Consider the following 26,800-nt stretch of genomic DNA (forward strand, 5'->3'; position numbering starts at 1 on the left):
CAACCAGTGGCTGCCAGGGTTTGCAAACTGGCTTTTTAATATCCTCAGTGTCCCCGAGGGAAAACAGTGGAAACTGGACCTCTTCTCTCTCCCCAGCTGGACCCCATCTCATCTTGCTCTGGGCAGGCCCGGGTTCTTTAGGCTGCAGCAACTCGGTGCAGCTGGAAGAGGTTGCAGCGGCAGGTCCCTGGGAGGCGGGCGGGCGACGTCCCTCAGGGGAGCCGCCCACTCTGCCTTGGGAGCCAGGGCTCTGTCGGAGGCACCCTCGCCTCCAGGGCCCCACCCAGGACATGAGGTGTTCTCTGCAGACTCTCCGTGTTTGGAGTGCAGCATAAAGTCCCAGATCTTTGGCAGCCTGACTCCTTACAATTTTCAGGGTAATTTTTCTCCCAGGGCGTTTGTTCCGGATCACTAATGTCTGGTACATAAGACATCACTTTTGATTCAACATATTTAAAACTCATTTTTCCCCTAGACAAGACAAATTGAATTTGTCTTCCCATATGGGGCTTTTCAAAAAGATTGGTGCTGGGACACATTGCGTTCCCAGAGAGATGTCATTTGATTAGTCCTGACATTCTTTTCCCACTTATGGAAAGGGGGGTAATTGCAGATATTCCAACTGGGAGAAGGTGTGATTGGGTTCGTCTCCTATGGGGGAAGAACAAATCCTTTCATCTGGATGAGTTTCTGGCATCTGCTGTTTTTCTCTGCTGCTTGGTAGAATCTTCTAGAATAGAAGCCTTCCAGCAGCACACAGCCTGATGGTCCAGAGAAGTCTTCGTCCAAGCTGGGGAGGGTATGGTGAGCTGAAGAGGTCCTTTCTCTTCTGACCCATGCGGGCTTTGAGAAGCCCTGCCTGGGAGTTCCCATTGAGGCTCAGCAGGTTAAGAACCTGACTAGGATCCATGAGGATGCAGGTTTGACCTCTGGCCTTGCTCAGTGGCTTAAATGATCTGGTGTTGCCACAAGTCTCAGTTGTAGGTCGTGTATATGGCTCCGATCCCGCGTTGCTGTGTCCATGGCAGCTGCAGCTCCAATTCAACACACGGCCCTGGAAAGAACTTCCATATGTCGTGGGTGTGGCCCTAAAAAGACAAAAAAAAAAAAAAAAAAGCCCTGTCCCATTCACCTCAGACAATGCTGGGAAAGCTCTCTGACTTTTGTGGAGTCTGGGGCCAACACAGAGCGGGATTCCTGTATGCTTCTGAGGTTGAGTCTCTTCCCCTCCTGCCGGTTGTCGCATGTCTTCAACAGTGAGTCCCAGGGACAGGAAGAGTGGGGTCAGGGGCCCCTTTTGCAGGGGGTGCCATTTGGCTCGTCACCCCATGCTTTGCTTAGGGCACAGGCAGAAGGTCAGGATGAGAGGATCCTTGGAGGTTTCCAGGGGCAGGACAAGGAATGAGGTGGGGGGGGGGTCCCTAGTTCCCCAGAGGCTCTTCCTTCCATGACAAGAGGCACTGTCTCCTCTGGCAGCCCTGACCCCTTCCTTTCTTTGCCTTTTTTTTTTTTTTTTAGGGCCCCACCTGCGGCATATGGAAGTTCCCAGGCTAGGGGTTGAATTGGAGCTGCAGCTGCCAGCCTGCACCACAGCCACAGCCACGCCAGATCCAAGCCTCATCTGCAACCTACACCACAGCTCACAGCAGCCCCAGATCTTCGACCTACTGAGCAGGGCCAGGGATCGAACCTGCATCCTCATGAATACTAGCCAGGTTGTGGTAGATCCACAACAGGAACACCTGCTTCCTTTCTTTGGTATCGAGAAGAATCTGCAAGTTGGGAGAAGGCCAAGGGGGGCTGCCAGCTGATGGGACTTGTCAGCGAGGGGGACGAGCGCTGGGGAAGAGAAAGGGGGAGAAGAGAGGGCTTGGGCAGGAAGATCCCAGCACACCCAGCTGGGGTTTCAACTCACCTTGCGACTCCCCCGACTCTCCAGGCCCTGCTAGACTTGTCCCCTCCTTCACTGGGACCAAAGCCCCAGTCCCATCCCTGGTCCAGCCAGCCCGCCCTTTGAGGAGAGAAGGAGCTGGGTAGGAGCCGAGGCTTCCCACAGCAGGGCCGGACCTGTTCGTGGGGGACCCCCAAGTGCCGACGTGCTGGGCTGGGCTCTCGTCAAGGCTGCCGGGGGCCCTGTGGCCCTGTGTTGGTGCTTTGGTCCTTCTGAGCTGCTGTAGTTTGCACACACACCCCCCACCCCCGCCCGCAAGCTAACTCTCCCGGGAAGTAGAGTGCAGCCGCAACGTCTAATCTTGTTAAGTACATGAAGCCTTGAATACGTGTCTGCTTATTCCTTGCCAATATTTTCCTCCTACCCAAGGCAATATAGCTCTGTGACCTTCAGCCAGTCACTTAACCTCTCTGAGTCTATTTCTGTATCTAAAGAGGGTCTAATACTGTACTCTTTCATCCTGGTTATTGTGAGGCTCAAATATAATTGTGGGTGTGAAAGTCTTTGCTAGTCCCCTGCAAGATCATGAAGATGATCATCCTTACTGCGATGTGACCAGAACAGCCATGCCTTACAATATAAAGTGTCAGCAGCAGGAGTCCCATTATAAGGGAGAAAAAAGGGAACCAATTTCCCAGTGGAAAAGAGTGACCCCAGACAAAGGAGAGAGACCAATAAAGTAACCCCAACAAGAGCAATGACAGTTTGGATGACTTCATAGCAAGGCTCCATCCAGTATAACCAATGACAAAATGTTCCTTATTCGAACCGAGAAGTTCTCAGCGCCCAGGACAAAGGCTCCACCCTCTTCGAAGCGCAAGGTCAAAGGCTACTTTTTATTTGATGCTGTGTGGTTGAAGGTAAGAGCCAGCCGGAGTTGGTTTTAGATCTTTGTGCAAAAGAATAAGGGGTCAAAGTGGGTCTCCTCTCTTCCCTCTCTCAGAAAGAAATCTGAACTGAAAGGCTGTCAGGAATCAGAGAAGCCAGGACAGAGACGCTCAGAGCATTCCTGGAGGGGATCATCTGTAGTTTCCCAGAGTCCTTCCTCTCTCTTTTGGGTATAGAACCCTCTTTTCCTTTGGGAAACTCTTTCTTCCCCATCCTCATTCCAAATGAGACGGACCCCTTCCCCAGTTTCTGGGATGACTCAACTCTGACCAACCAGAACTGCATCCTCCTGGCCACAGTGATGGATTCAGCAAGAGACATGTTTTACAAGCCAGGCCCATGAGAGTCAGCCCTGGGACTTCCGTTAGAACAGCTATGAAAGAGATGCTGACTTTCCTGGGGAGTTGCTAAGCTGGAAGCCTTAAGAAGTTTGTTTTGTTTTGTTTTAGGGCTGCACCTGAAACAAAGCCACATCTGTGACCTACACCACAGCTCGCAGAAACACCGGATCCTTAACCCACTGAGGGAGGCCGGGGATCGAACCTGCGTCCTCATGGATACTAATCAGATTCGTTTCTGCTAAGCCAAGATGGGAACTCCCTGAAGAAGTTTTTTGTGGTCACCTTTGCTACCACCTAAGAATGACGCCAATGTCGAAGGAGACATAGCTGAGAGACGGAATGGTTCCCGTCGACATGGCCTGAGTACGGGTTAATCGCACAGGAAAGGCAGGGCAGAGTAAGCAGATTCAGAACTGGCTCATTTGAAGAATTTCAGCTCTGGGCCACAGGAATTGTGTGTGTTGAGGGCGGGTGTGTGTGTGTGTGTGTGTGTGTGTGTGTGTGTGTGTGTGATTAAGGCAGGATAATAGTGGTCCTGAGTGTGAGAGCCCAATAAAGGAGGTGGGTGGCTGGTCTGCCTTTGAAAGACATGCTCCCTGTTGCGCTGTTTGCTGTCTCTAGGAATTGCCTAACCTTGGCCGGGCAGTATCTCCAGGGTCAATGAGGCCCTAAGATGCCAAAACTGATTATCAGATAATGCAGAAAATTAAAAACATGCTTGGAATTCCCATCGTAGCTCAGTGGTTAACGAATCCGACCAGGAATCATGAGGTTGCGGGTTCGGTCCCTGGCCTTGCTCAGTGGGTTAAGGATCTGGCGTTGCCGTGAGCTGTGGTGCAGGTCACAGACGCAGCTCGGATCCCATGTTGCTATGGCTCTGGCATAGGCTGGTGGCTACAGATCCAATTAGACCCCTAGCCTGGGAACCTCCATATGCTGTGGGAGCGGCCCTAGAAAAGGCAAAAAATAAAATTAAAAAATAATAAATAAAGTGTAGGACAAAAAAGACCAAAACAAAAACAAAAGGTGGGATAGTGAAGGCAACTTCGGGGTTAATTATCTTTTTTTTTTTTTTCTTTGCCACGCCCATGGCATGTGGAAGTTCCCAGGCCAGGGATCGAACCCATGTCACAGCAGTAACAATGCTGAATTCTTAATGGTTAGGCGACCAGGAACCTCCCAGGGTTGGTTTTCTGATTTCTGATATTTCTCGGGACTTCTGCCTGAGATGAAGCTCTGGTGTGTGGCAGGAAGACCCTGTCCGAGGTGCAGTGGCGCCCAGTGCCCAGGGGCCTGGCTTAGGCCCAGCGGGGAAGCCCGATGTACCATCCAAACAGGCCTCTGGGCTGCCCTGTTCTGCACTCTCTGAATCTCCAGGAGCTTATAGAAGGTGTGCAGAGTGGACAGTGCCCTGCACTGGGAGGGCTCTGAAGGAGAGGAAGTGAGCCGGTCCCCCGCTGTGGCCAGGTCCACAGCCCCTGGGACCAGGTTTTGAAGATGGGGGTGAAGTGCCCCCCCACTTCATGATAACTTCAGGGGGAAAAAAAGAGACAAGAATCCCATTTTCCTTCACAAACAGCCTGAGGGCTTCTCTCCCTAGACGGTATGTTTAATTTGGAGGTAACTGCGCAGAAGGAGCACCCCGATTTCCTTGGGGAGGGGAAGGGAAGGTCCCAGCAGGGATGGGGCACGGCCCTGGGCTCTGATTTCTGCTTTTCTGGCTTTTTCTTAACAGGACTTGTCTTCCCAACATCTTCAGCTGGCTCTTACCACTTTCTCCTGGTTCGCTTTGGTAAATGTCTGTTTTAAGTTCGGTGTTTCATACGGGCTCTGCAGTCCGCCTTCCCACCCCGCCCCCAGCCCCGAGGCCCTGGGACAGGTGCCAGACAGTGACATCAAATGTGAAGTTGAATGTACCTCGGCTCCTCGTCGCATCCTCGCTCGCCCTCCTGCCGCCGTCACCTCCTTCCTTCCAAGAATGCAGAGGAGGGGCTGGGGCGAGTGACTCTCCCTCAAAATATTTATTCTGGAAAAGTCACCCCAAAGTAGAGGACCTGGTATAATGAACGCGTGTGTATTTATCACCCAGCTTTGACAATGATGAACATTTTGCTGGCCTCATCTGTAATATATTATGTGTATATAATAATATATTATGTACATATAGTATATATTTATATTATATAAATATATATATTTCTTCTTGATATATTTTAAAATAAATTCCAGATATCATTAAACTACTACAATTTAAATCCTAAACTACTTCAGTGTAAACCTCTAATGAATGTACAAATAATCACCGTGACACATCTAAGAAATAATCATAATCTACTTTTTATGTCCTTTTTTTTTTTTTTTGGTCTTTTTAGGGCCACACCCACAGCACATGTAGGTTCCCAGGCTAGGGGTCGAGTCGGAGCTACAGCCTCCAGCCTGAGCCACAGCCACAGCAACGCCAGATCCTTACTTAACCCACTGAGCAAGGCCAGGGATCGGACCCATCTCTTTGTGGATACTAGTCAGGTTCGTTAACTGCTGAGCCAGGACAGGAACTCCCCTTTTCATAATCTAAAACAGAGTTTCTGTCATTGCCCCAAAGCTGTCTTTTATAGTTGGTTTGGATCTATACCTTTGAACTCAAAAAAGTTTGCTGAGCAGATTAAATGTGAACAGAATTCTGATAAGTTGAACAGAATTCTGGTAAGTAACGTGCAGGACTGCTCTCAGGCTGTTTGCAGAATTGGCTTACGTGTAAATAGTGGACTCATCATGCGCGTCTCGATTCCTTTGGCCACCAAGGAAGAACGGAGGGCCTGCCTTGTGCCAGACCCTGTCGCCAGGCCTTGGGTGAGGTGGCCCTGTCTGTAGAGGCTCACAGTCCAGAGTGGGAGGGATGTGACAGTGAAACCCGCACAGAAAGGATTCCCTGTGAACTCATGCATGGGGTGAACAGGGGCTGCGGGAGCTCAGCGGAAGGAAAAAAACACCAACATCAGGTCCCAGTTTGTAAAAAGATATTTTATGCAGAAAATATTCAATAATGGAGACTCCTTTGATTTGGCCTGATCTTTCCTCCAGTCCTAAGGTGATGCCCCCAAATCCATATGTTAAACCCTAACATCCAGTGTGATGGTATTAAAACTGGGGCTCTCAGGAGGTGATAAGGTCACGAGGGTGGAGCCCTCATCAATGGGGTTAGTGCCCTTACAAAAGAGAGCCCAGAGAGCCCCCCAGCCCCTTCCGCCGCATGAGCACACCCCAAAAGATTGTGGATCTTGATCTTGGACTTCCAACCTCCAGAACTGTGAGAAATAAGCTTCTGTAATTTCTAAGCCGCCCAGACCGTGGTATTCAGTTATAGCATCCTGGATGCACTAGGCCAAGTGGTGTTAACTTTATGTACATTTCTCCTCCTTTCATTCCTCTCCTTCTCTCTCCCTCCTTCCTGCCTCACCTTGCCATTCTTCCGTCTTAGCCGACACGCCTTCCTGCCTTTGCTCTCTTTCCCAAGTGCAGCTTTCCCGAAGAGGATTCCCTTCTTCCTGAGGACCGGTCTCTTAGCCTCGGAAGGCCCAAGGTTCTCTGAGTTCAGAGGGTAGTTTCCGCATCCGTCTGAAACCTTGCTTCACAGTCTCCCAGCACCCAAGTCCATCTCCATTGGCTCTGCCACGGCCTTACCTTGGGTTCCTCCTAGGGCGGCGCCTGAGCCCGACTTCTGGTGCAGGAGGTGTCCTGGGGAGGTGACTAGAGGAGATGAGAATGAGGAGCTGGAGGGCGAGATGGGGAAGGAGGAAAAGCCAGCGAGAGCGTCTTGCGGATGTGGGGACTGGTGCGGCCGCCCAGGGCTCGAGGCACCTCGCAATTGGCCCTAGGCGGCAAGGAGGCTGGTCCGCACCCCCCTGGTTGGGACTTGCTTCTCTGGGGCCTTCACTGTCCCCCCCTTTTTGGCTGACCCGTGTGAATCGAGACGGCTCCCTAAGGCTTCAAAGCGGAACAACGCGGGGAAGGGCTGTGCAGGGCACGGCTGCACTAAACTGGGAGATGGGCCCAGGGCATCGAACACCTGCTACCGCAACCCTCATTCCTTTTGCTTCCCTGACTCATTAATACTAATAACAGCAACATAATTCGCTGCTTTTTGGCTATCCGTCATTGGGCTAATAGCTTCCCAAGCATTTTATCGTCTAATCTTCTAAAGAGCTAAGAGGACTTGCTCTTATGCTCCCATTGTACAGATAATCAGCTGAAGCTAAGTGAGGTTAAGTAAATTGCCTGAGGGTAAAGCACCCGCCCTGTGAGCTTAACCCAGGTGGAGGTATGGTCAGACATCGAGAGACTCAGGTCCTGCTGTAAGAGCCTGGAATAAATTGCTCTAAATTCCTTTTGGAAAAACAGGGTGTAACTTTTTTGCTGTTGTGTAGAAGGCTTCTGGGGCGGGGTCTTCAGAAAGGTCCCCCGGGGTTGATTTGAGGTTTTTCTTTCTAGACTCGGCCAAAGTCTTGCCTTGGGAGGTTGAAACATGGCCAGTCTCTGCCCCCAGACTCTGCCAGCTGTTGGGCAGATGTGAGCTGCTGCCTCAGGGGAGTGTGACAGGAAGGGTCGGGAAGGGCAGCTTGAGGACAGACCCTTCCACTCGGACCCGAGGAGTCACCCCCCAGAGAAGGGGGTGTCATTTCCAGGCCTCTGCCCCGAGACCCCTCCACTGCTGTGGACGGGCTGCCCCAGCCGCTGGGCAGAGGTGGGCAGGGGGCTTCTCAGGCTGTGTCTGCTCAGAAATGAACTGGTTCAGACAGCTCCAGACAGCCACTGAAGTCAAACGCATTGTCCCCAAGGCCCTGTACCCACCTTAGGTGGGCGGGGACTGGGGCGGATCATGGCACCAGCACCTTTCAGGTCCCTGGGGAACGACTGAGAGCAAAGTGTTGTAAGAGATGGACCGTGGCCTGAACGTCTCAGCAACATGGGCCCCAAAAATTTGTGTTTATTTAAGTCCGTTTGCCTTGGTTTTCTGTCACTCGCAACTAAAGGAGTCTTGATGGGGACAGAGGCCAGACCCATCTCCCAGCTGCCAAGTGACCCACTTAGGCTGCTCCAGGCACATCCTGCCCCCCTCTTCTTTGGTCTCCCCTTCTCAGGACTTTGCTCCTCCCTCCCCTCCCCCCTCCCCTCCCCTGCCGGAGCCAGTCCACAGGAAAGGATGAGCCGCTGTCATCTCTCCCCGAGATGAGATTGCACCCGTGGGCTCCCTGGCCCTGCATCACTGACATGTAAAGCCTGCTGCTAATTGTGAAGAGACAAGTCACTTAAATCTACGGTAGGCCAGACCCGGTGCTAGGTCATTAGCTCATTAAAGAGCCAGCAGCAACTTTGGGGAGGGAGGGGGCCCTTGAAATCACCCATGGAAGTGACTGCCTTTGATGGGCCAGCCCCACCCCCCTCAAGGCCTCCCCAGGGCTTGGGCTGAAACTCTTGGGTCTTAATGACACTGCAGGGGTGAGTGTCCGTGCCTCCTCCGTGGCCGCCGTGACAAGAAAAGCCCTCCTTCTTGCTGCTTTTTGAGTCTGTGCCCCTCACCTGGTCTGTTATCGGGCTGCATGTATCTGTGTGTGTGCTGTTCTTTTTAAATTTTTGTTTTTAAGTCATTGGGTGCTTGGTGCTTCTCGAGGCTGCTTTGCCGGCGCACACGGACTCTGTGCAGAGTGTACTCTGAGCTCCGGGGGCATCCTTTAGCCTGAATAACTGGTGGCCGGCTGTGGCCAAGCCCGGGCAGAGCTGACCCCAGGGATGGACGGAGGCCAGCCAGGCCGTGCCCTGTCACACACAAGCAGCCCTGCTGAAGCCCCTCCACCACGGGCGACGAGAAACAAAGGCCAGGGGGCAAAGGTAATTTATTTGGATTTGAGGGAACAAAAAAAAATGGCTCTGAATTATGGAAAAAGACAATCGTTTACATTTTGGAAATGTCACATTCTGGGAATGAGCCATAGTGCCAGGTTTTGTGAGCAAAAGGCTTCAAACACCCCAGCCTGACTGGCTGGCCGTGATTTATCAGGACATTTTCCAGAGTGGGTCTGACTGTCCGCCACACGAGTCTTGCTCTAGAACTTGACTCTTAACTCTTTCAACAGCAAATGTCTTTGCCTCTGACAGCCTCTTCGACGTGACTCTCTCCTTCTTCCTTCCTTCCTCTGCCTTTCTCTGCACCTGGCTGCTCATCCTGTCCCCTTGGTGTCTCAGCACCGAAGCTTCAAACAAAACAGCCTCCTCCCTCCAGGCAATCCACTTCCCTCACCTCCTGCAAAATCAGCCTGGAAACTCCGCTCTTCCAGCAAACACTTCCTGAACTCCCTGCCCAACCCTGTTCCCGACCCCAGAGAACGCTAGCTGGCTCAGGGGACACTGACTCTAGGGGTCAGAGGACCCAGGTTCTAGTCCTGGTTTGCCACCAGTCTGCTGTTATGGTCTTGATTTTTTGTTTATTTGGTTTTTTTTTTGGCCTTGCCTGCAACATGTGGAAGTTCCCAGGCCAGGGATCGAACCCTTGCCACAGCCGTGACCCAAGCAGCTGCAGCGACAACACTGGATCCTTAACCCTCTGTGCCACAAGGGAACTCTGGTATTTTCTTATTTTTATAGTCTCAGCTATCCTGCTTCAAAGGGATGCGGCTTCTCAGTAATAGATGCTGATGCGCCCCGAACAGTAAAAATGCTACCAAGTGCAAGCAGGGTTAGCCTGTGGGCCCCCGGGCACTGCCCTCCTCAGCTCAGCCTTTCCACCTGCTGAGGACCGCGCTGTGTTTCAGCTGCTCGGTTGCCATGGTGAAATGACAGCCTCTGCAGGCGGGGTGTGGGGGAGGTGTTATCATCTGGAATGCAAGGTCCCTGAAGGCAGGACTGGATTTTAATATTTATTTGATGAGCTTCTCTGAGCCCATAGCACCAGTTGGGGCTGAGCACAATAGATGCTCAGTCTTGAAAGTGATTGCTTAGATTCAAATTTCCTTGGACAGATCTACCTCCTGTAGTGCGATGGCTGCATCACAGCGGCGGGATGGTGGGAAACCCATGCCTCCTTGTCTGACCTATTGAACATGACCTGTAGGGAGAAGGGGGTTCCTGGAGGCCGGTCACGGAGTCCCGGGACTCACTGACCCAGGACTTGGGACCATCTGCTAAAGCCCACAGACCTCCCAGAGCTTTCACCCTCCCCCTGGAGGAAAAAATCCTTCCCAAATGGATGGGAAGCAGGCCCTTGCTTTGGGTGAGCATGCAAATCCCAAACCAGGGCACTTCCCTGTTATGACGTCAGTGTGGGATCAACCCAGACCATTCAGAGGGCCACGGCAAGGATCCCTGCCCTGGGGATCACTGTCTCCAATGCGAGACCCTCACTCCCTGATGAGAAAGACCAGCCTCTAGCAGTTGGAGAAGGCAGAGCTCACCACGGCCCCCAACGGTCTTCGGCTTCAGCCCCTTCCCCACTCCCTGCATGGGCGGCTGGCAAAACCCCACGACCCCCCTGAAGGAATCATCTTCTCATGAAAACCACGAAGACGAGACAGTGACCTCACCCCTCACACAAATGTCCATCACACAAGAAATACACATTCTGGATCCATGCCCCGCCCACCAACACACTTCCTGTCTCCGCGTACACACCCCTGACAAAGTTCATCTTCTTCTTTCTAAGAGAACCTGGCCCTTCGAGATCCGCGCAGGGCGATGCCAGTGCACACGCTGCAGTTTTAAAGTCAGTCACAGTAGAAACAAAGCCAGTCTCTAGAGAACGACCTTGAGAGCCCTCAAGTCACTCAAAATGGGTTGGCCTCAGCCAGGCCCATGGATGGTACTGGAAACAGCACCTCGGGAGCCTCCCCCTAGCCCCGGCTGACCCCAGAGAGCCTGGAAAAGCTGGTGTTTTGCTTCAAATCCAACCAGAATACAACACATAATAAATAAAGAAATGCTTCCAACTTGTGTTGCGTGGGAGCATCCAGCTGTGTGTGCCTGTAGCCTTCACCGTGCTCCCCGGAATTCTCAGATGGAACCCTGCTTGATGGTCGAAAGGCTCTGAAATCCCCCCGGTCAAGCTGAAGCATGCGGTGAGCTGGAGATGGAACGGGAAGGAAGACGTTGGTGGAAAATCCCAGATCTAGTCCACCGTTGGCTGGATGGGCCCCCCTTTCCCGGTGGGCGCGGAGCCAGGCCTTTCTGTCTTTGGTGTCGTGCCTTGGAGTTTTCCGCCTTTGGAAGAGCAGCTTAGTGGAGCGAGAGAGAAATGGCCCACAGACCTGCAGAGAGGAGGTCCGCACAGGCTCTCTTCTCCAGCAGACTCCTGGAAGCTCAGGTTTCTTCCCCCGACTGTGGGGAGAGAGGCCTTCAAGGCTTCAGCAGCCAGGGCTGAGGTCCAGCTGCCGCAGCATGTCCTGCAGAGCCCCCTGCAGCCTGCTCAAGGCCACCACCTCCGTGGAGTAGAGGGAGGCTTCCAGGACGCCGCCCAGGCTCTCCAAGGTCTCCAGGGCCCTGGCCTGGGGCAAGGGGCAGCTCTTGGAGGAGGCCAGCAGGTGGAGAAGGTCCCGGAGGTTCTCCAGGTCATTCGATATTTGGATCACATTTCTGGAAGGCAGACTGGTGAGGATCTGTTGGTAGATTGCCAGGGTCTGGTCCATCTTGGACAAACTCAGGACAGGATGGAGCCCAGGGATGAAGTCCAAACCGGTGACCCTCTGTTTGGAGGAGACAGACTGCTGTGCAGGAAGAAGGGGAGAGCAAGAGCTCAGCGAGAGAGATGTTGGCTCTGCCAAGCCCCTGGCCCTTCCTGCGGGCGTGGAGACTGGTCCACGTCCACCCCCACCCCCACCCCCCACCTCTGGCTGCCTCTTTTCCCCTTCCACACCATCCTATCTAGGCCCGAACTCCTTGTGCTGGCGTGGCTGCCAAGCCTCCAAGCTGGTCTCACGGCCTTCTGTCTTCCTGCCCTTGCCAAAGCCCCCTGCCCTCTACCCCCAGACCAGCCTTCGCGGGCCATTCCGAATGGCCTCCAGATGCCTCTTCTGTAGAACCAGCCACGACTCTCTGTTTCTCACATAGTTGGGTCCCTTTCCCAGACCCTGAGGTCCTCCACACATGCCCCTCCCTCCTGGTCAGGCTCTTCATGAAGTCTCCCCACTTAGGGATGGAGGCTGCAGCCCCCGAGATGCCTCGCCTCGCTCCTCCGCTCCCCTGCCCCCTGCCTGCAGTGCTCACTCCCTGCACCGCACAGGCTGGGACACACTGGATCTGTCATGCGCAGCTTGTTGCATGGCTGGAAAGCAAGGAGACTGAGGGGTTTTCTCTAGAAAGTGCCCAAGACTCTATCTGGTTCTCAGCTGTCCCTGCTTCTGGCCACCGGACTGCCCCCAGGCTGCCCAAGGCCACTGTTAGAAACCCAGAGTGGCCAGGAGATGTGGAAGTCTCCAGACTGCTCTGGGCAGATTGAAAAGTTGGCTTTTAAGCCTGGGCACTCTCAAAGCCACAACCGAAAACCTTTCAAGAAGGCATGCTCTGTCCTGGTTCTGCAGGGATATGTGTGGTGGTGGAGGAGTCACTTGCTTTATCTAATTTAACCTTTTTTTTCTTCCTGTCTTTTGTCTTTTTTTAGGGCGGTACCTGCGGCACATGGAGGTTCCCAGGCTAGGGGTCGAATCGGAGCTGTAGCCACCGGCCTACACCACAGCCACAGCAACGTGGGATCCGAGCCACCTCTGCGACCTACACCACAGCTCACAGCAACACCGGATCCTAACCCACTGACAAAGCCAGGGATCGAACCTGTCTCATGGTTCTGAGTCGGATCTGTTTCCGCCGCGCCGCGACAGGAACTCCTATCTAATTTAATCTCAAAACAACCTTGCGAAGACTATTAAGATAGTCCCGAGGCAGACTAATAATTCAGGCAGTTAGTGTGGGAACATGGGCTTCGACCTCTTCCCTGATTAATGGCCATGGTTTAAGATTTGTAAAAACTAATCAAGACAAGCAGGCCTTGCTTATTGGAAGATTAACTATTGAAAGGACATTTGATTTCCGTGAAGGTGGGAATTAACCCCTGACCTATGCATTTGACTGTGAGCAGAAGAATGGAAAGAGTGGCGACTCTAAGTCTAGGGCAGAGAAGAGCCAACGCACCATAAAACTTACGGAGCACCCCTAACTCTGCAGAGTCCCTCCTGGACAAGGCGCCATATAGGTAAACTGGGCAATGGGAAGAAGAACGGATATCTGGACCCCACATTGGTACTCCCGTCTTTAAGTGATAAAAACCTCCATAGAACAATGGGCGGGGGGACTCTTTCCTCCCCGTGTCTGTGCTGGGAGCTGTCTGCCTTCCTGTAATAAAGACTTCTGCTTGCTCGCTCCCTGTGGGTTCACCAAGTTCATTCTTGAGCTCCATGAGCAAGACCCTGGATTCCGGTAACATCTTTCCAGTAACAGTCCCATTATCTGGATGAGGAAACTAAGGTTTAAGACACGGAGGGACAACGTGCTTGAGATTTTACAGAGAGAGAACAGCAGGGTGAGGAGTCACACCTCGTCTTCTGAATTCTAAAGACGGACCTCAGCTGAGAAGAGGCTGAAGGTCTCGGCCTGCGGACCCCAGAGAAAACACCCTGGGGACATTGAGAGAAGTTTGCAAACATGTAGAGGGTTGTATGGGAAAAAAGGCTCGATGGGCAGGACTAGCAGTAAGGGGCTCCTCAGGGTCAGAGTTCAGCTGTCACCAGGAAGAATTCCTACAGATTAGAACATTCTGGAGACGTGATGGAGGCCCAGAGGGGATGATGCTGGGGGGTCTGGCCACCTGGCAAAGGTACACAGGGACCTTTAGGGCCTCCTCTTGTCCTGGGCATCAGGATTCCAGTCTGGGAAGAAGGAGGATAAGGACGTGGGGGGGAGCGGTGAGGGAAGCAGAGGAGCAAAGGCAGCTGTTGGAGGGGGTGGGGAGGCGTCAAGGCCACCGCGGCCCCTTCCCAGCCTCCGCCAACCTCTGAGGTCCGGTACCCCTCCTCCCCCCGGGGCTGGCCACAGTTCGACCTTGTCTCCCAGGCCTTCCCTACCATGTGTGAAATGTCACTGATCCTGGTGACAATCGTCTTGATGAGGGTTTTGGTGTCATCCTGGACTCTCCAGATGGGCACAGCTTCAACGTAGGACAGATAGGGCCAAAGCCACAGGAATCGGCACAGGGGTCCACAGCGCATTTTCCTTTCCGGGATGTGCTTCTGGGGCCTGGAAACAGAGGGAACCACACATGGCATGTCCCTGGGGTCTCAGCGAACGCCCCCTCCCCACGCCCGTTACCAGCCAAAGCCTCGGATGCGGATCAAAGGGAGCTTCGCGTTCTGCTGTGGCTATCACCTCCTCAGAGTCAAAGATAATTCATTATCTAGACATATGTTAATGAAAAGCATTCCCTTGGGGAGAGGCACAGCCAGATCAAGAAAACGGATCAAGAAAGCGACAGTGAGTTGTGCGTGGGCCACAGAGTGGGCAGTCGGGGCAGCGGGGGCGGGGGGGGGGCATGAACAAACAGGCAGGCTTTTGAGGTCTGGTTTGAATCCAGCCATTTACTAGCTGCACGACTTCAGGCATATCCCATAACCGCTAAAGACTCCCCCTCCATCCACCACAATATACACATCTCCAGGCTTTTATGAGGATCAAATTGGATAATGCGTGTGAAAGAGCTTTAAAGGTGTTATGAAATGTACTCTATAACCACCCTCGCATTAGAGATAACGTTACTGTCCTCTCCATTAGTCTCACGGCAGCCCGCTGGTGTCTCCACGGCGGCATTTATCACCGGCTTTATTACTTCCTCGCTCTCCCACTGGGAGCCTGAATTCAACAGGCATTCAACCGTAAACTGGCCTTTGTGGAAGATCTGATAATATGTCAGATGCCGTGCTAGGTACCACGGATGCCACAGTGAACAATGGATGTTCTCTGCTCTCAAGTAGCTTACAGTTTATCCGGAGAGGCCAACGGGTGAACCGCTGTCCCGATGCCGTGGGGAAGAGCTCTGCAAGAAGGACATGACATCTCAGGAGTACAAGCGGGACTCCCTGGAAGAGGTGTCCCCTGGGCTGGGTATTGAAGGCCAAGGAAGAGCCAGTAAGAGTATAACGTGGTTGCTGTTAGTGGCCAAGAAAGCATTTGGTGCAAAGGCATGAAAGAAGGACAGAGTTTATACCACGTTATAACCCAGAATGTCTGAAACATTCAGAGTCATGGAACTATGAATTCTAACACTAGTAATAGCCAGATGTCAATAAAGCAGCAAAGTTTTAATGAAATACGTGAGACAAAAGGTCATACAGTTAAATGTACGTGGGTCCGTAATCAACGACCCGTGCTAAGTATGCATGGATGAGCCGGAAAAAATGATCAAGAGTAAGTAAATATTAGCACAAAGCTTCTGGAGATGGCCAAACTTCCACCTGTGCTTTTGTGTTCTGATTCAACTAGGTCTTGATAATGCATTTTCGGTCCATAGGTGGCAATATTAGTATTAGATTCTGGCAATATAGTACAACTAAGCAATCAGTTTCTATATTGTTCATAGTGCTTGATCACAGGTACGGGTGTTTTTTGTTTTTTGTTTTTTAATTTGTTTTTGGCCATGCCCACAGCATGCAAAAGTTCCCAGGCAGGGATGGAACCTGCAGCACAGCAGTGACCTGAGCCGCAGCAGCAACACCACCAGGTCTTTAACCTACTGAGCCACCAGGGAACTCCAAAGGTACAGTTTTTAATCTGAATTTTATCGAAGGGGAAAATAAGGCTCAAGAAGGTAGTTAACTTGTCCAGAGTGAATAGGTAAGAGGCAAAGCCGGGATTCACAGCCACAGCTGCCTCATCTGGAAAGCCTGTGCCACTTTCTTCCCCACTAGTTTCTCCAGCCTTTAAGGGGAAGCCCAAATTACAAGCCACCCCAGTGCCCAACCAAGGGCAGCTGGGACCATGGCACATGGGAGCAAATACCTGGCTCTAGGATGAAGCTATGAGATTGTATCCCCATGCCAACTTCATGCATGAAAAACACCAAGTAATTCAGAAGAGGGCACCTCAAATGTTTTTCTGCTTGTTTTCTCTCCTAAAAAGTTATTTATGCCTCTATTAACGACTTATTACCTGAGTAAACATTTCCACCAAAAGTCTGAGGAACGGAGTTAAATAGTGCTAATCCCCAGAGTGATTCCACAAACCCCTAGCAAAGGTGGAAGCACAGCATTGAAGTCCCAAGGCTTCATCACTGGGGTCTGACCTTATTAGCTGTGTGTCTCTGGACTAGATTTTCTTTTTTTTTTTGGTCTTTTTTCAGGGCCGCACCCAAAGCATATGGAGGTTCCCAGGCTAGGGGTCTAATTGGAGCTGTAGCTGCCGGCCTACACCAGAGCCACAGCAACGCCAGATCCAAGCCCCGTCTGCGACCTACACCACAGCTCACAGCATCGCCGGATCCTTAACCCACAGAGCAAGGCCAGGGATTGAACCTGCAACCTCACGGTTCCTAGTCAGATTCGTTTCTGCTGAGCCACAGTGGGAACACCTGGGCTAGACATTTAATTCTCTAAAGCATCAGTTCCCATCAGTAAAATGGAATAACATCACCTGGCTCAAAGGGTAATTGAGATGAACCTATAAAGCCCCTGCTCGGTGTGTGTGTGTGTGTGTGTGTGTGTGTGTGTGTGTGTTGGTGGCGGTGGGGGACTACATATCAGCGCTTTTGCAATGGCATAATTACTCACCAGGGCTTGAAAAGCTCGGTGACACTACTTGTAGCCAAATGAAGCTAGCGTTTGGCCTGGTGCCTCCCCTGGGCCCTCTCAATAAGGTGCCTGGTATTTCTGGGCTCTCCCCCTGCGGTCCAAGACGGAGTGGTAACCTTTTCTAGGATTCATGCGAAAATGACATCCTCCTTCCCAGGAGAATTTATCACCAGATTAACTCTGGTTGTAGTCGCGCTCACATAATGGCCACCCTGTAATACGGGGTGGAAAAGCAATTTTCCTAGCCCCATCTATCACCACCAACAATAGGCTTCAGTGGGCTCGGAAAGAAAAAATCAAAGTTCCTTGAACTGAGGACATGCTGCTGAGCTGGTCTGGCTACGAGGAGAGGCCAGGGTGAGGGGAGCTCCCTGGAGGGCTGCAGAGAGAACAGGTCCATTGGAGGGAGATCAAAGCTATGGGGAGGGAGTTCCCGCTGTGCCGCAGTGGGTTAATGAGCAGACTTATCTCTGTGGAGGCGCCAGTTCAATCTCAGGCCCAGCTCAGTGGGTTAAGGATCCAGTGTTGCTGCAGCTGTGGCGTAGGTTGCAGTTCCGACTCGGATTGGATCCCTGGCCTGGGAACTTCCACCTGCCTCGGGTGTGGCCAAAAGAAAAAAACGGATGGGGAGACCCTGGCCCACCGACACACACAACACAAAACGCACGCTCACACACGTCATACACCACACACACTCATCAACACATCTAGCCCTTTTCGTAGAGGCTAGTGCTTGTCTCCAGTATCTACTCCCATCTTCCCCAGGAACAGAACATGCAAGTTGAGACAGGGCCGTGACCATCCAGAAGAGATACTATACTTCCCAGCCGCTGCGGCCATGTGACAAAATCCTGGCCAACTGAGTATCAGCACAAGTGCCCTGTGGCAGGTCCCTTGCTGGGTGCCTCCGCCCCTCCCTTTCCCATGCTCCCTCCATCCTGCTGCCTGAATCGGGACGTGGTTACCTGGCGTTCAGGTGCCCTTGGATCAGGAGGATGAGGACCTGACTGTGTGAACAGCGGAGGAGGGAGCTGGAAGAGGCCTGGTCCTGAGGACTTCCTGGAGCCGAGATGACACAGTGCCGCGGATCCCCTCTCTCTGGATTGGTGCGGAGTGTGCGAGAGGCATAACCTCTGTCTTGGTTAAGTCACTGTTATTTTGGGCCTCGGCTAAATGCAGCCAAACTTAGTGCCGATGAATTTATACCCCTGGACGTGGGCCTCAGCCATCAGACGTGATCCAGTCTTTCTTGGTTCACCTGAGTGTCAGTACCTGGGTGGGGCCTGGTCGTGGCCTGGGATTTGGGGATGGGGGCACCAGCTGGTAAGAGCAGAATTTAGGGACTGGGGAGGGAGGGATAATTCGAGAGACAGCAACGACTTCATTGAGCACAGAACTTGCCACCTAGTAGTTACCCAATATTTATTTGATGGTTGACAGCTAGCATGTATTGATCACCTACTGGGCCGGGGACAGAGACAAAAGAGACATGCAAACACGACGGAGGCGGGTGAAGACTAGTGGTTTTCCCGAGAAGTCCAGGGAGTACGCCACAGTATCTGACATTGACAATGACTTACATGTATTATATGCTAAAAATAAAAGTAAAGAACAAAACTGTACCCTTAGACACCGGTTTAAGATTTTACCCAATTAATGCCAATGCAAATAAGAACTGGTATAAAGAAAACGCCTGCGATAACCCAGGGGAGGGAGTCGTGTGTGGAGTGGGGAGCTCTAAAGTGCAGCAGAGCTGTTTCCGTTTGGAGCACAGGCCCTTGGAGACTCCGTTTTCTTAGCTGTCAAGTGGGGATGAAACAAGACATCATTCCCCCCTGTGGCTGAAATGAGATGACGTACAGAACATGCTAGCTCTGTGCCTGGCGCACGGCCAACCCCAATACTCATTTGCTGTGGTCGCTGTTCTTTCCAGCTAAGAGATGGAGAAGGCACCCTGGAGGAGGTGGCATTTGATAAGGGTCCTGCAAAGCGGGGAGGGGGGTTGGGTGTGTGAAGGTAGGGCAGAGAGGCAGCCCCAGCTGACGGCTCAGAAGACGGTCCCTCGGTTGGCACGGCAGTTATGATAGGCGGGGAGGGGTCGGGCTGTGAGTGCCAGGCAGGGAGGCTGGGCTTCTTCCCAGGCTAATGCTTTCCCCCCAGGGGGCAAGGATGGAGATGGAAGTTGGGAAAGGCCTGAGCAGAGATTTAAGAACGAGGGTTTTTTGCTTATTGGTTTTTAGGTTTTTTTGGCTTGTTTTGGCTTTTTAGGGCCATGCCTGAGACATACGGAAGTTCCCAGGCCAGATCTGAGACTTGTCTGCGACCTACACCACAGCTCACGGTAACGCCGGATCCTTAACCCACTGAGCCGGGACAGGGATCAAACCCATGTACTCATGGATCCCAGTCGGGTTCGTAACCTGCTGAGCCACAGCAGGAACTCCATACCGAGGGTTTGGAACGTGCTGATTTGCTAGTACTGGTGGGACCTCAGATGGACCCGTCCAGCTAACAGCTTGAGTTGGGAGTCTCAGTTCAGGGGGAAAAAAAAAAAGGCTGCAGATGTGGACCCAGGAGTGCTGAGGGGAGCCACTGGTGAGCTAGGGGAGAGGGTGGTGGTGGGAGGAGTCAGGAGAGAAAGAGGCAACTGTCAGCCCTCTGCCTGTGTGGTAAAGTCTTTTCTCTCTAGAAGGTTCCAAAGTGGTTTTGAATATTTAGGAGCTGTCATTTTCTCAGAGTTAAAAGAATAACTGCCCGAATGTCAGTACAACATCCTGTCTCTCATTTTCCTCTGACTGCTGTTCCAGCAGAGCCTGGAGAGGGAGAGGGGCGCTGCTGGGGAGGAGGGGGCCGCTGGATGGTATGCCCCTCGCCATTGGCGCTGCCCTCCACCCTGAAGTGCCCTCCGCCTCTCTGCTAACCACCCCCCCCCCGCATCCTCTGGGCCACCTGCTCACTAACTTGTGCCTCAGCTCCCCTGCCGTGCTCCATCACCTCCACCGCCATCTGCTGCTACAGCTGCAGCGGGGAAGAAGAGAGAAAAACCTGAAAATGGAGCCCCCAGCGCCCCCCCACCCCCAGGGCAGTACGAGGTAATGAAAAGTGACCACAGAAAGCAGGCTGGAGGCTAATCCAAGAGGCTCATATAACTTCGCCATCAGCCCTCCACAGCGCCCCGCTCTGATTTCACCTGGGGCCTGGACCCAGCCCCACCTCCGCTCATCCTTAGCTGCCCACACTCCTTTGGCCCCAGTCAGCAGCTCTATGCAGCCCCCGCCTCCCTTATTCACAGATAAGCTTGCCTCCTGCTTCCCCAAGAAGCTGGTGGTCTCCAGGTACGAGCTCCCTCACCTTCCCTCTTGTCCTGGGGGAGAGAGCAGACCAAGTGGGGGCCTCTGTGTCACGGTTGCCGGGGGAGGGGCACTTCTCTAGATTCAAGCTAGAGGGATTGCTGGGCCCAGGTCAGGCCTGCCCATGGCTTCTGATCCCAGCAGTGGGGGGATGGTGGGGAGAGCTCTGGGTCACAGAGGCATTTGCTAGTGGAGGCCACTAGCTTTGAGCTATGCATGCTCCTCTGTCTTCTCCTGGTGGAAAGTACCAGAAGGTATAGCAAGGGGCCCAGAACATCCTTCTCCCTTCCTCCTTCTCTTCCCCAGCCATCAGGATATACTCACATGAGTAGTATATGTGGAAGAGTATCTCACTCTGGAGGCTAAGGGCAGGGAGAGCCCAGAACCAGCAAGATCGGGAATTTCAGAAAGAAGGTCAAGAAAGAGTATAGGCATTGACCCGAATCCACGCTCAGATGCCTCTCTCCAGTAATATTTGGTATGCTCATGCACATTACATTTATTACTGTTAATTTTAAGGCAAAAGCTTGGATAGTCTATGCCCTCTTTCTCCCTGTAGAAATTCTTCCTGGGGGCTCCTGTCATTCTTCCCTCTCAGCCTTCCTTCCCTCCTTTCTCTCTTTCTCCAAGTTGGAAGGGACTTGGGGATGGGGAAAGTTCAGAGGACGAATAGAGAAGCTGGATCCTTGTCCTTCAAGTTACTCGGAATCCAGTGGAACAGACAGAAGCTTAAACTACTCATCTTAACAAACCTGGTGAAAGTTATAAGGAAAAGAACATAGAATCAGGGGGGAGCACAGGACTCATGGGCATAGGGAACGGGGGTGACTCTGGGGAGGTGAGGACAGTTTTGCACTGAGACCCAAAGGAAAGGAGTTCCCTAGGGGGGAAGAGAGCAAGCAGGGCCAAGGGGATAGTGTGGAGTTGGGGAAAACAATGGTGGGTTTGGGAGAATTCAGCAGGTTTGGAGGGTAGAGCATGTGATGCTGGGGAGCTAGACTACCCCAGGCTTGACTCCGTGTGTAGTTAGGACTTTTGGGGGATCTCATCTACTCAGGACACACACACACACACACACACACACACATACACACACACGCATGCATGCACGAACATGTGCACACACGCACGCACGTGCACGAACCCTAGAAGCCATATTTGCATGAGCAACAGTGGGCAAGAGAACTCTTTCGGCCTTCCTTTCCTTGTCTCTTCCTCCTCCAGCTCCTGACCAGGTCAATTAGCATCTCTCCCAGGAATTTCAAGTAGGGCTCCAAGTTGAGGACTCGGAAGCTCAAGGGTAGCCATGGTTGGCATCCTAGGCATGGAGTGGCTAAGAGAGACCAGGGGGCATCCAGCCACTGAGCGTGGATTCGGGTCAATGCCTGTACTCTTTCTTGACCTTCTTTCTGAAATTCCCGATCTTGCTGGTTCTGGGCTCTCCCTGTCCTTAGCCTCCAGAGTGAGATACTCTTCCACATATACTACTCATGTGAGTAGTTTTCAACTTTCTGAAAGTATCTTTTCATGCAGCAGACATATCGATAGGCACATGTAAGAGAAACAAGTGTCAAGAAATGAAATTCACCCTTATTATGGGTGATGCACGCTTGTCTCCACTCTGTTTTGTTTGTTTGTTTGTTTTCTTTTTACACCTGCACCTGCACCTGCAGCATATGGAAGATCTCAGGCTAGGACCTGAGAATTAAGGCCTCAGCTACCGGCCTACACCACAGCCACAGCAACGTCAGATCCGAGCCATGTCTGCGATGTACACCACAGCCGGATCCTTAAGCCACTGAGCCAGGCCAGGGATCTAATCTGCCTCATGGATACTAGTTGGGTTTGTAACTGCTGAGCCACAATGAAACTCCACTAGTCGGGTTCTTAACCTGCTGAGCCACAACAGAATCTCCTCCATTCTGTTTTTGTTGTTTTTTTTTTGTCTTTTGTTGTTGTTATTGTTGTTGTTGTTGTTGTTGCTATTTCTTGGGCCGCTCCCGCGGCATATGGAGGTTCCCAGGCTAGGGGTTGAATCAGAGCTGTAGCCACCGGCCTATGCCAGAGCCACAGCAACGCGGGATCCGAGCCGCGTCTGCAACCTACACCACAGCTCACGGCAACGCCGGATCGTTAACCCACTGAGCAAGGGCAGGGACCGAACCCGCCACCTCATGGTTCCTAGTCGGATTCGTTAACCACTGCGCCACGCCGGGAACTCCTCCATTCTGTTTTTTAAATGTTGGCTGCAACATACTTTTGAAAAACACTGAGCTGGCATGAGTGGCTTTCTCTTATTTGCAATCAGGAGGCTGTTTGAGAAATCATGTTAACAAACTTAACTGGTAGCCTGAATGTGGGTACGGGGGGTTGTATTCTTCCCATTCATCAGAAATTCCCCTTAGATCTGATCTCATCAGGGATAACAAATAGGTTTCAAGTCCTGGGTCAGCTCTCATCAATTTTTAGCAGCTCCTTGGAGTGCTGTGTGGAGAGGAATCTGAAACTCCAACCAGCCTCAGAGGGAGAGGGTGCCGCGATCAATTAGTGATGTCTGCCGGGTGCAAGAGGGGTGGATATGCCACTTGTTCCAGCATCTCCCAAGGGCCTGGCACAGAGCAGGGGCTCATTACATATTTATTGAATGAATAAATGAAATATTTCCCATCCCTGATCTTCACTGTCTACCTCAGGCTAACCTACATGCTCCCGTTTTAAAGTCACATTCTAGAATTCACTTTTGCCCAGCACGAATTCCTAAGAAACTTTCTTTCTTTTTCTTTTCTTTTCTTTTTTTTTTTAAGGGTCGCCTACACCACAGCCACAGCCATACCAGATCTGAGCCGCGTCGGCATCCTACACCACAGCTCACGGCAACACCAGATCCTTAACCCACTGAGCAAAGCCAAGGATTGAACCCGCAACCTCATGTTTCCTAGTGAGATTTGTTTCTGCTGCGCCATGCCGGGAACTCCCCTAAGAAATTTTCTTAAGGAAGACAGCAAATGCTTCAGGGACCGTGGTTGGCTTTGTGCACCCTAGAGGTGCCCTCTGGCATCACGTGGGCCCCGTTCCCGTCAGCTTCCTGAGTTCTGCTCCATCTTAACTACCCTCTTGGTCCCATTCATCAGCTTGGCTCCTCCTGCTGTGTTCTGGGCCCCTGCCCTTCACAGAGACCTCTGCTCACCCCCTTCTGTTTTCCCTGTGGCTTTCCCCCCCTCTTCCTTGGCATACCCCAGCCTGGAGCACCCCACAGTACAAACAACATGTGCACAGATGGAGATGAAATCTTCTCTAGGATGGGTGAGATGTTGGCCTTGATCATTAATTCAGTTCCAGAGAGCTGGCAAGTTGAGCAGGAAAGACCGTAAAACACAGTGTGCTGAGAAGCAAGGCACATCTGTTGTCACACGGGAAGTAAGTGCCAAGGATTCCATGGGCCCAGGCATCAGGTGTGGTGTTTTTCAGTAGAAACAACCTCTCTTTCTACTTCTCTGAGGCACTTGTGTGGACACAGAAGAATTTCAAGGCGTTCCCTGGCAGGCCACCAGGGAGCTGCCAGCACTGGAATCCCGCTGCTGGTGGGGATCGGGCCTAGTAATGGACAGATTGCAAGAGCGTTTGGCTCCGTTTTCCCTTAAATGAAATGCATGTGGTTCAAGGATGCACACACCACCAGGACTTCATGTCCTGGGAGCCCTTCTCTCTCCCTGACCCCCCGCAGACCCCCGCGGACCCCTAGGCGGGTGGCATCTGGGCTAGAGCGGGGACAATGAGCCGGGTTCTGCGAAGAGAGCTCTCCCAAGTGGCCAGCTCCACACCCTGCATGGGCCACTCAGACACGAGAGGCATCCGCCTGGGGCTGACGGGCAAGAATTCATTGCAATCTCCCTGGCTCTGTCCTTGGCGCTTGGAGCCATTTCCTGGAATGGAGGGGGAGGAAAATATTTCCCCCAAATACCAGGAAGAGTTATTTTGGGCATAAGATGTACAAAATATTAGGAGGACGCTCCTTTGGCCAACATGGAAACATTCCCCTCAGCCCGATGTCCTCAACTGCTTGAGAAGGAAAGGACCGAATCACACACACCCCCTGTTTTGCTCTGGCCTCTCCCTGCCCTTGCGCCTAAATGGGAGCCAGGTTCAGCAAGGCCTTCCTGTTCCCCAGGCTAACAGAGTGGGAGCCGCTAGGGTTCTGTGCACCTTCCTGGTGAGAAAGGGAGTGGACACCCTGCGCGCCCCTAGTCCCAGCAGACCCCTGCCCACCTCAGGACTCTGCAGAGCAAACGCCGGTGAGCGGACAGAGGCCAGCCCTGGAGTCCTCCAGCTTATGCTCCTGGGTGGCGCCTTCGAGTCCCCACCCTCTGCCCCACCTCCCCTGCGGACTACCTTCCTGTCCTCTCCAAAGCTGCTGTTCTCACAGGACAACCAGGCCGCTGTGTCACTCGGATCGAACTGTATTTAAGGATCCATTTTCTAAAGCGCCACATCTTTTTTTTTGGTCTTTTTTTAGGGCCGCACCCGCGGCATAGGGAGGTTCCCAGGGTAGGGGTCTAATCGGAGCTGTAGCCGCCGGCCTATGCCAGAGCCACAGCAACACCAGATCCGAGCCACCTCTGCGACCTACACCACAGCTCACGGCAGCGCTGGATCCTTAACACACTGAGCGGGGCCAGGGATTGAACCTGCAACCTCATGGTTCCTAGTCAGATTCGTTTCGGCTGCGGCGCCACGACGGGAACTCCCCGCAAAGCGTCACGTCTTAAAGCTATAGAAACTGGAGTGGAAAGGCAGACATACCCACAATGAAATGTAAACTGAGCCAGGAGAGAAGGCAGGCTCGAGGCAGGGCCTGGTAGGTCTCACCTGGGGCCCACCTGTCAATAGTGTGTATTTTCAGTTTGGGCTGGAGAGAGGGTAACAGGTAACTGAGAAATGTGTCAGGAACAGGCCTTTCCCATAACCTGCTCTTCTGTCGCCTCAGAGAAACGCCATTTCACCTCTAGTGTAGAAGGGACTTTGCAGAACTTTGAGGCCAGAGGCAATGAGATCTGGCGTCCAACCCCTGGAAGCTCAGGTTCTTTGGACACTTTCTGTCCACCTTCCCGCCCTAGACCTGTGCTTTACACAGCCCCTCCCATTCAAAACTCAGGAACCCCGCTGCTAAATGGGGCCCGAATTCTCCTCCACAGAGCAAGGCGCCCCATCAGAAACTCAACGCACGGCCCCTGCACATGGGGGCGGGGTACCCTGATCTTTGCGGGTGTGCTCAGGGCCATTTCCAAAGCATCTTAACTGCAGGGCTGGCGGCTCTGGAAGTCTCCTGGGGCCCTGGCTGGCTCCTGGAGCGCAGATTCCTGCCCCGAGGGCACAGGCACAGTCCAGCCCCAAATTCAAAGCTCTCCCGCTCCCCAGCCGTTTTCTGGGGCAAAGCTATCGCAATCCAGAACCAAGCCTTCTGCAGGGCCCTTCCCTCGCCTCAGTTTCCCCCGGAGTCCGGGATGGGGTGAGGTGGGTGGCCTGCCAAGAAAGACCCTCAGAGAAGGAGAAAAGAGTGCCCAGCCCTTACCTCGCCGCTGCTGGCACCGCGATTCCTCGATTCCTCCGGGGCTCCATGCCTGCCCTCCCCTCTTATAGACGCGCGAGCGCAACTTGCGCAACTGCCCGGCAGGCCCTGGCCCACCCCGAGCGCCAGCTCCCGCCCCGCCTGGCGGGGCAGCGTCGGGCCCGGGCAGAGCTGGTCGGGGCCTCGAGGGAGGGACTCCGCTGCGCCAGAAGCTCCGCGCGCACCCTCGGGTAACCGCCAGAAATGCTGCGGGCGGCTGGCAGGGATGAGAAATCCTCGAGGTGACGCCCGGATCGGCCTCTCGCGCCTCGGGGAACGGCCGCCGGGGACAGGGTGGCGGCCGGGGGTTCCTCAGAGCTTGCTGGGGGCTCAGACGGCGCCCTCGCTGGCCGGTGGTGCGCGGATGGCGAGGCCGGCGCAGCCAATTCCTCTGGCCGGTAGGATCCGACGACCCTGGGCGCCGGGGAAGCACAGCGACACGCCGTGTCACGCCGTGAGGCTGGCCTGGGAACATACACCTGCAGGGGTGATGGTGTGGAGCGGATAAGGAAAGCCAGGCTCACACAGTCCTGGAGGCACCGGTCACATTGCATTGGGGACTGCCTCACAGAAACGCGCTCCCCCAAGTCGGTGAGCTCCGCCACACGGCAAGGGTCTGCTTTGTTCACAGCTGTACCCCCAGGGTCCAGGGCCCTGCACAAAGTATTTCGTTTTCAAGATATATTTTATTTATTTACTTATCTATTTATCTTTTGGGGGCCGCACCCGCGACATATGGAGGTTCCCAGGCTAGGGGTCGAACCGGAGCTGTAGCTGCCGCCTACCCACAGTCACAGCAACGCAGGATTCTTAACCCACGGGGCGAGGCAGGGATCGATCCCACGTCCTCC

General features: G+C 53.1%; 1 protein-coding gene across 2 annotated transcripts; it reads right to left on the reverse strand.

Annotated features, from left to right (window-relative positions):
* Window positions 1-9,054: 9,054 nt before the first annotated feature.
* Window positions 9,055-25,936, reverse strand: LEP (leptin). Of its 2 annotated transcripts, XM_047763298.1 has the most exons (3): window positions 25,914-25,936; window positions 14,280-14,451; window positions 9,055-11,930 (listed from the first exon to the last, which is right to left on the reverse strand). In XM_047763298.1, the coding sequence occupies exons 2-3, from the start codon at window positions 14,421-14,423 to the stop codon at window positions 11,571-11,573; spliced, it is 504 nt and encodes a 167-aa protein (XP_047619254.1). In that variant the 5' UTR covers window positions 14,424-14,451; window positions 25,914-25,936; the 3' UTR covers window positions 9,055-11,570. The 2 variants fall into 2 exon arrangements, with proteins under 2 accessions (XP_047619254.1, XP_047619255.1); XM_047763299.1 differs by lacking the exon at window positions 25,914-25,936 and having other exon boundaries at window positions 14,280-15,261.
* Window positions 25,937-26,800: the final 864 nt, after the last annotated feature.

This window comes from Phacochoerus africanus, chromosome 16 (genome assembly GCF_016906955.1).
Source record: "Phacochoerus africanus isolate WHEZ1 chromosome 16, ROS_Pafr_v1, whole genome shotgun sequence".
Classification (NCBI taxonomy): domain Eukaryota; kingdom Metazoa; phylum Chordata; class Mammalia; order Artiodactyla; family Suidae; genus Phacochoerus; species Phacochoerus africanus.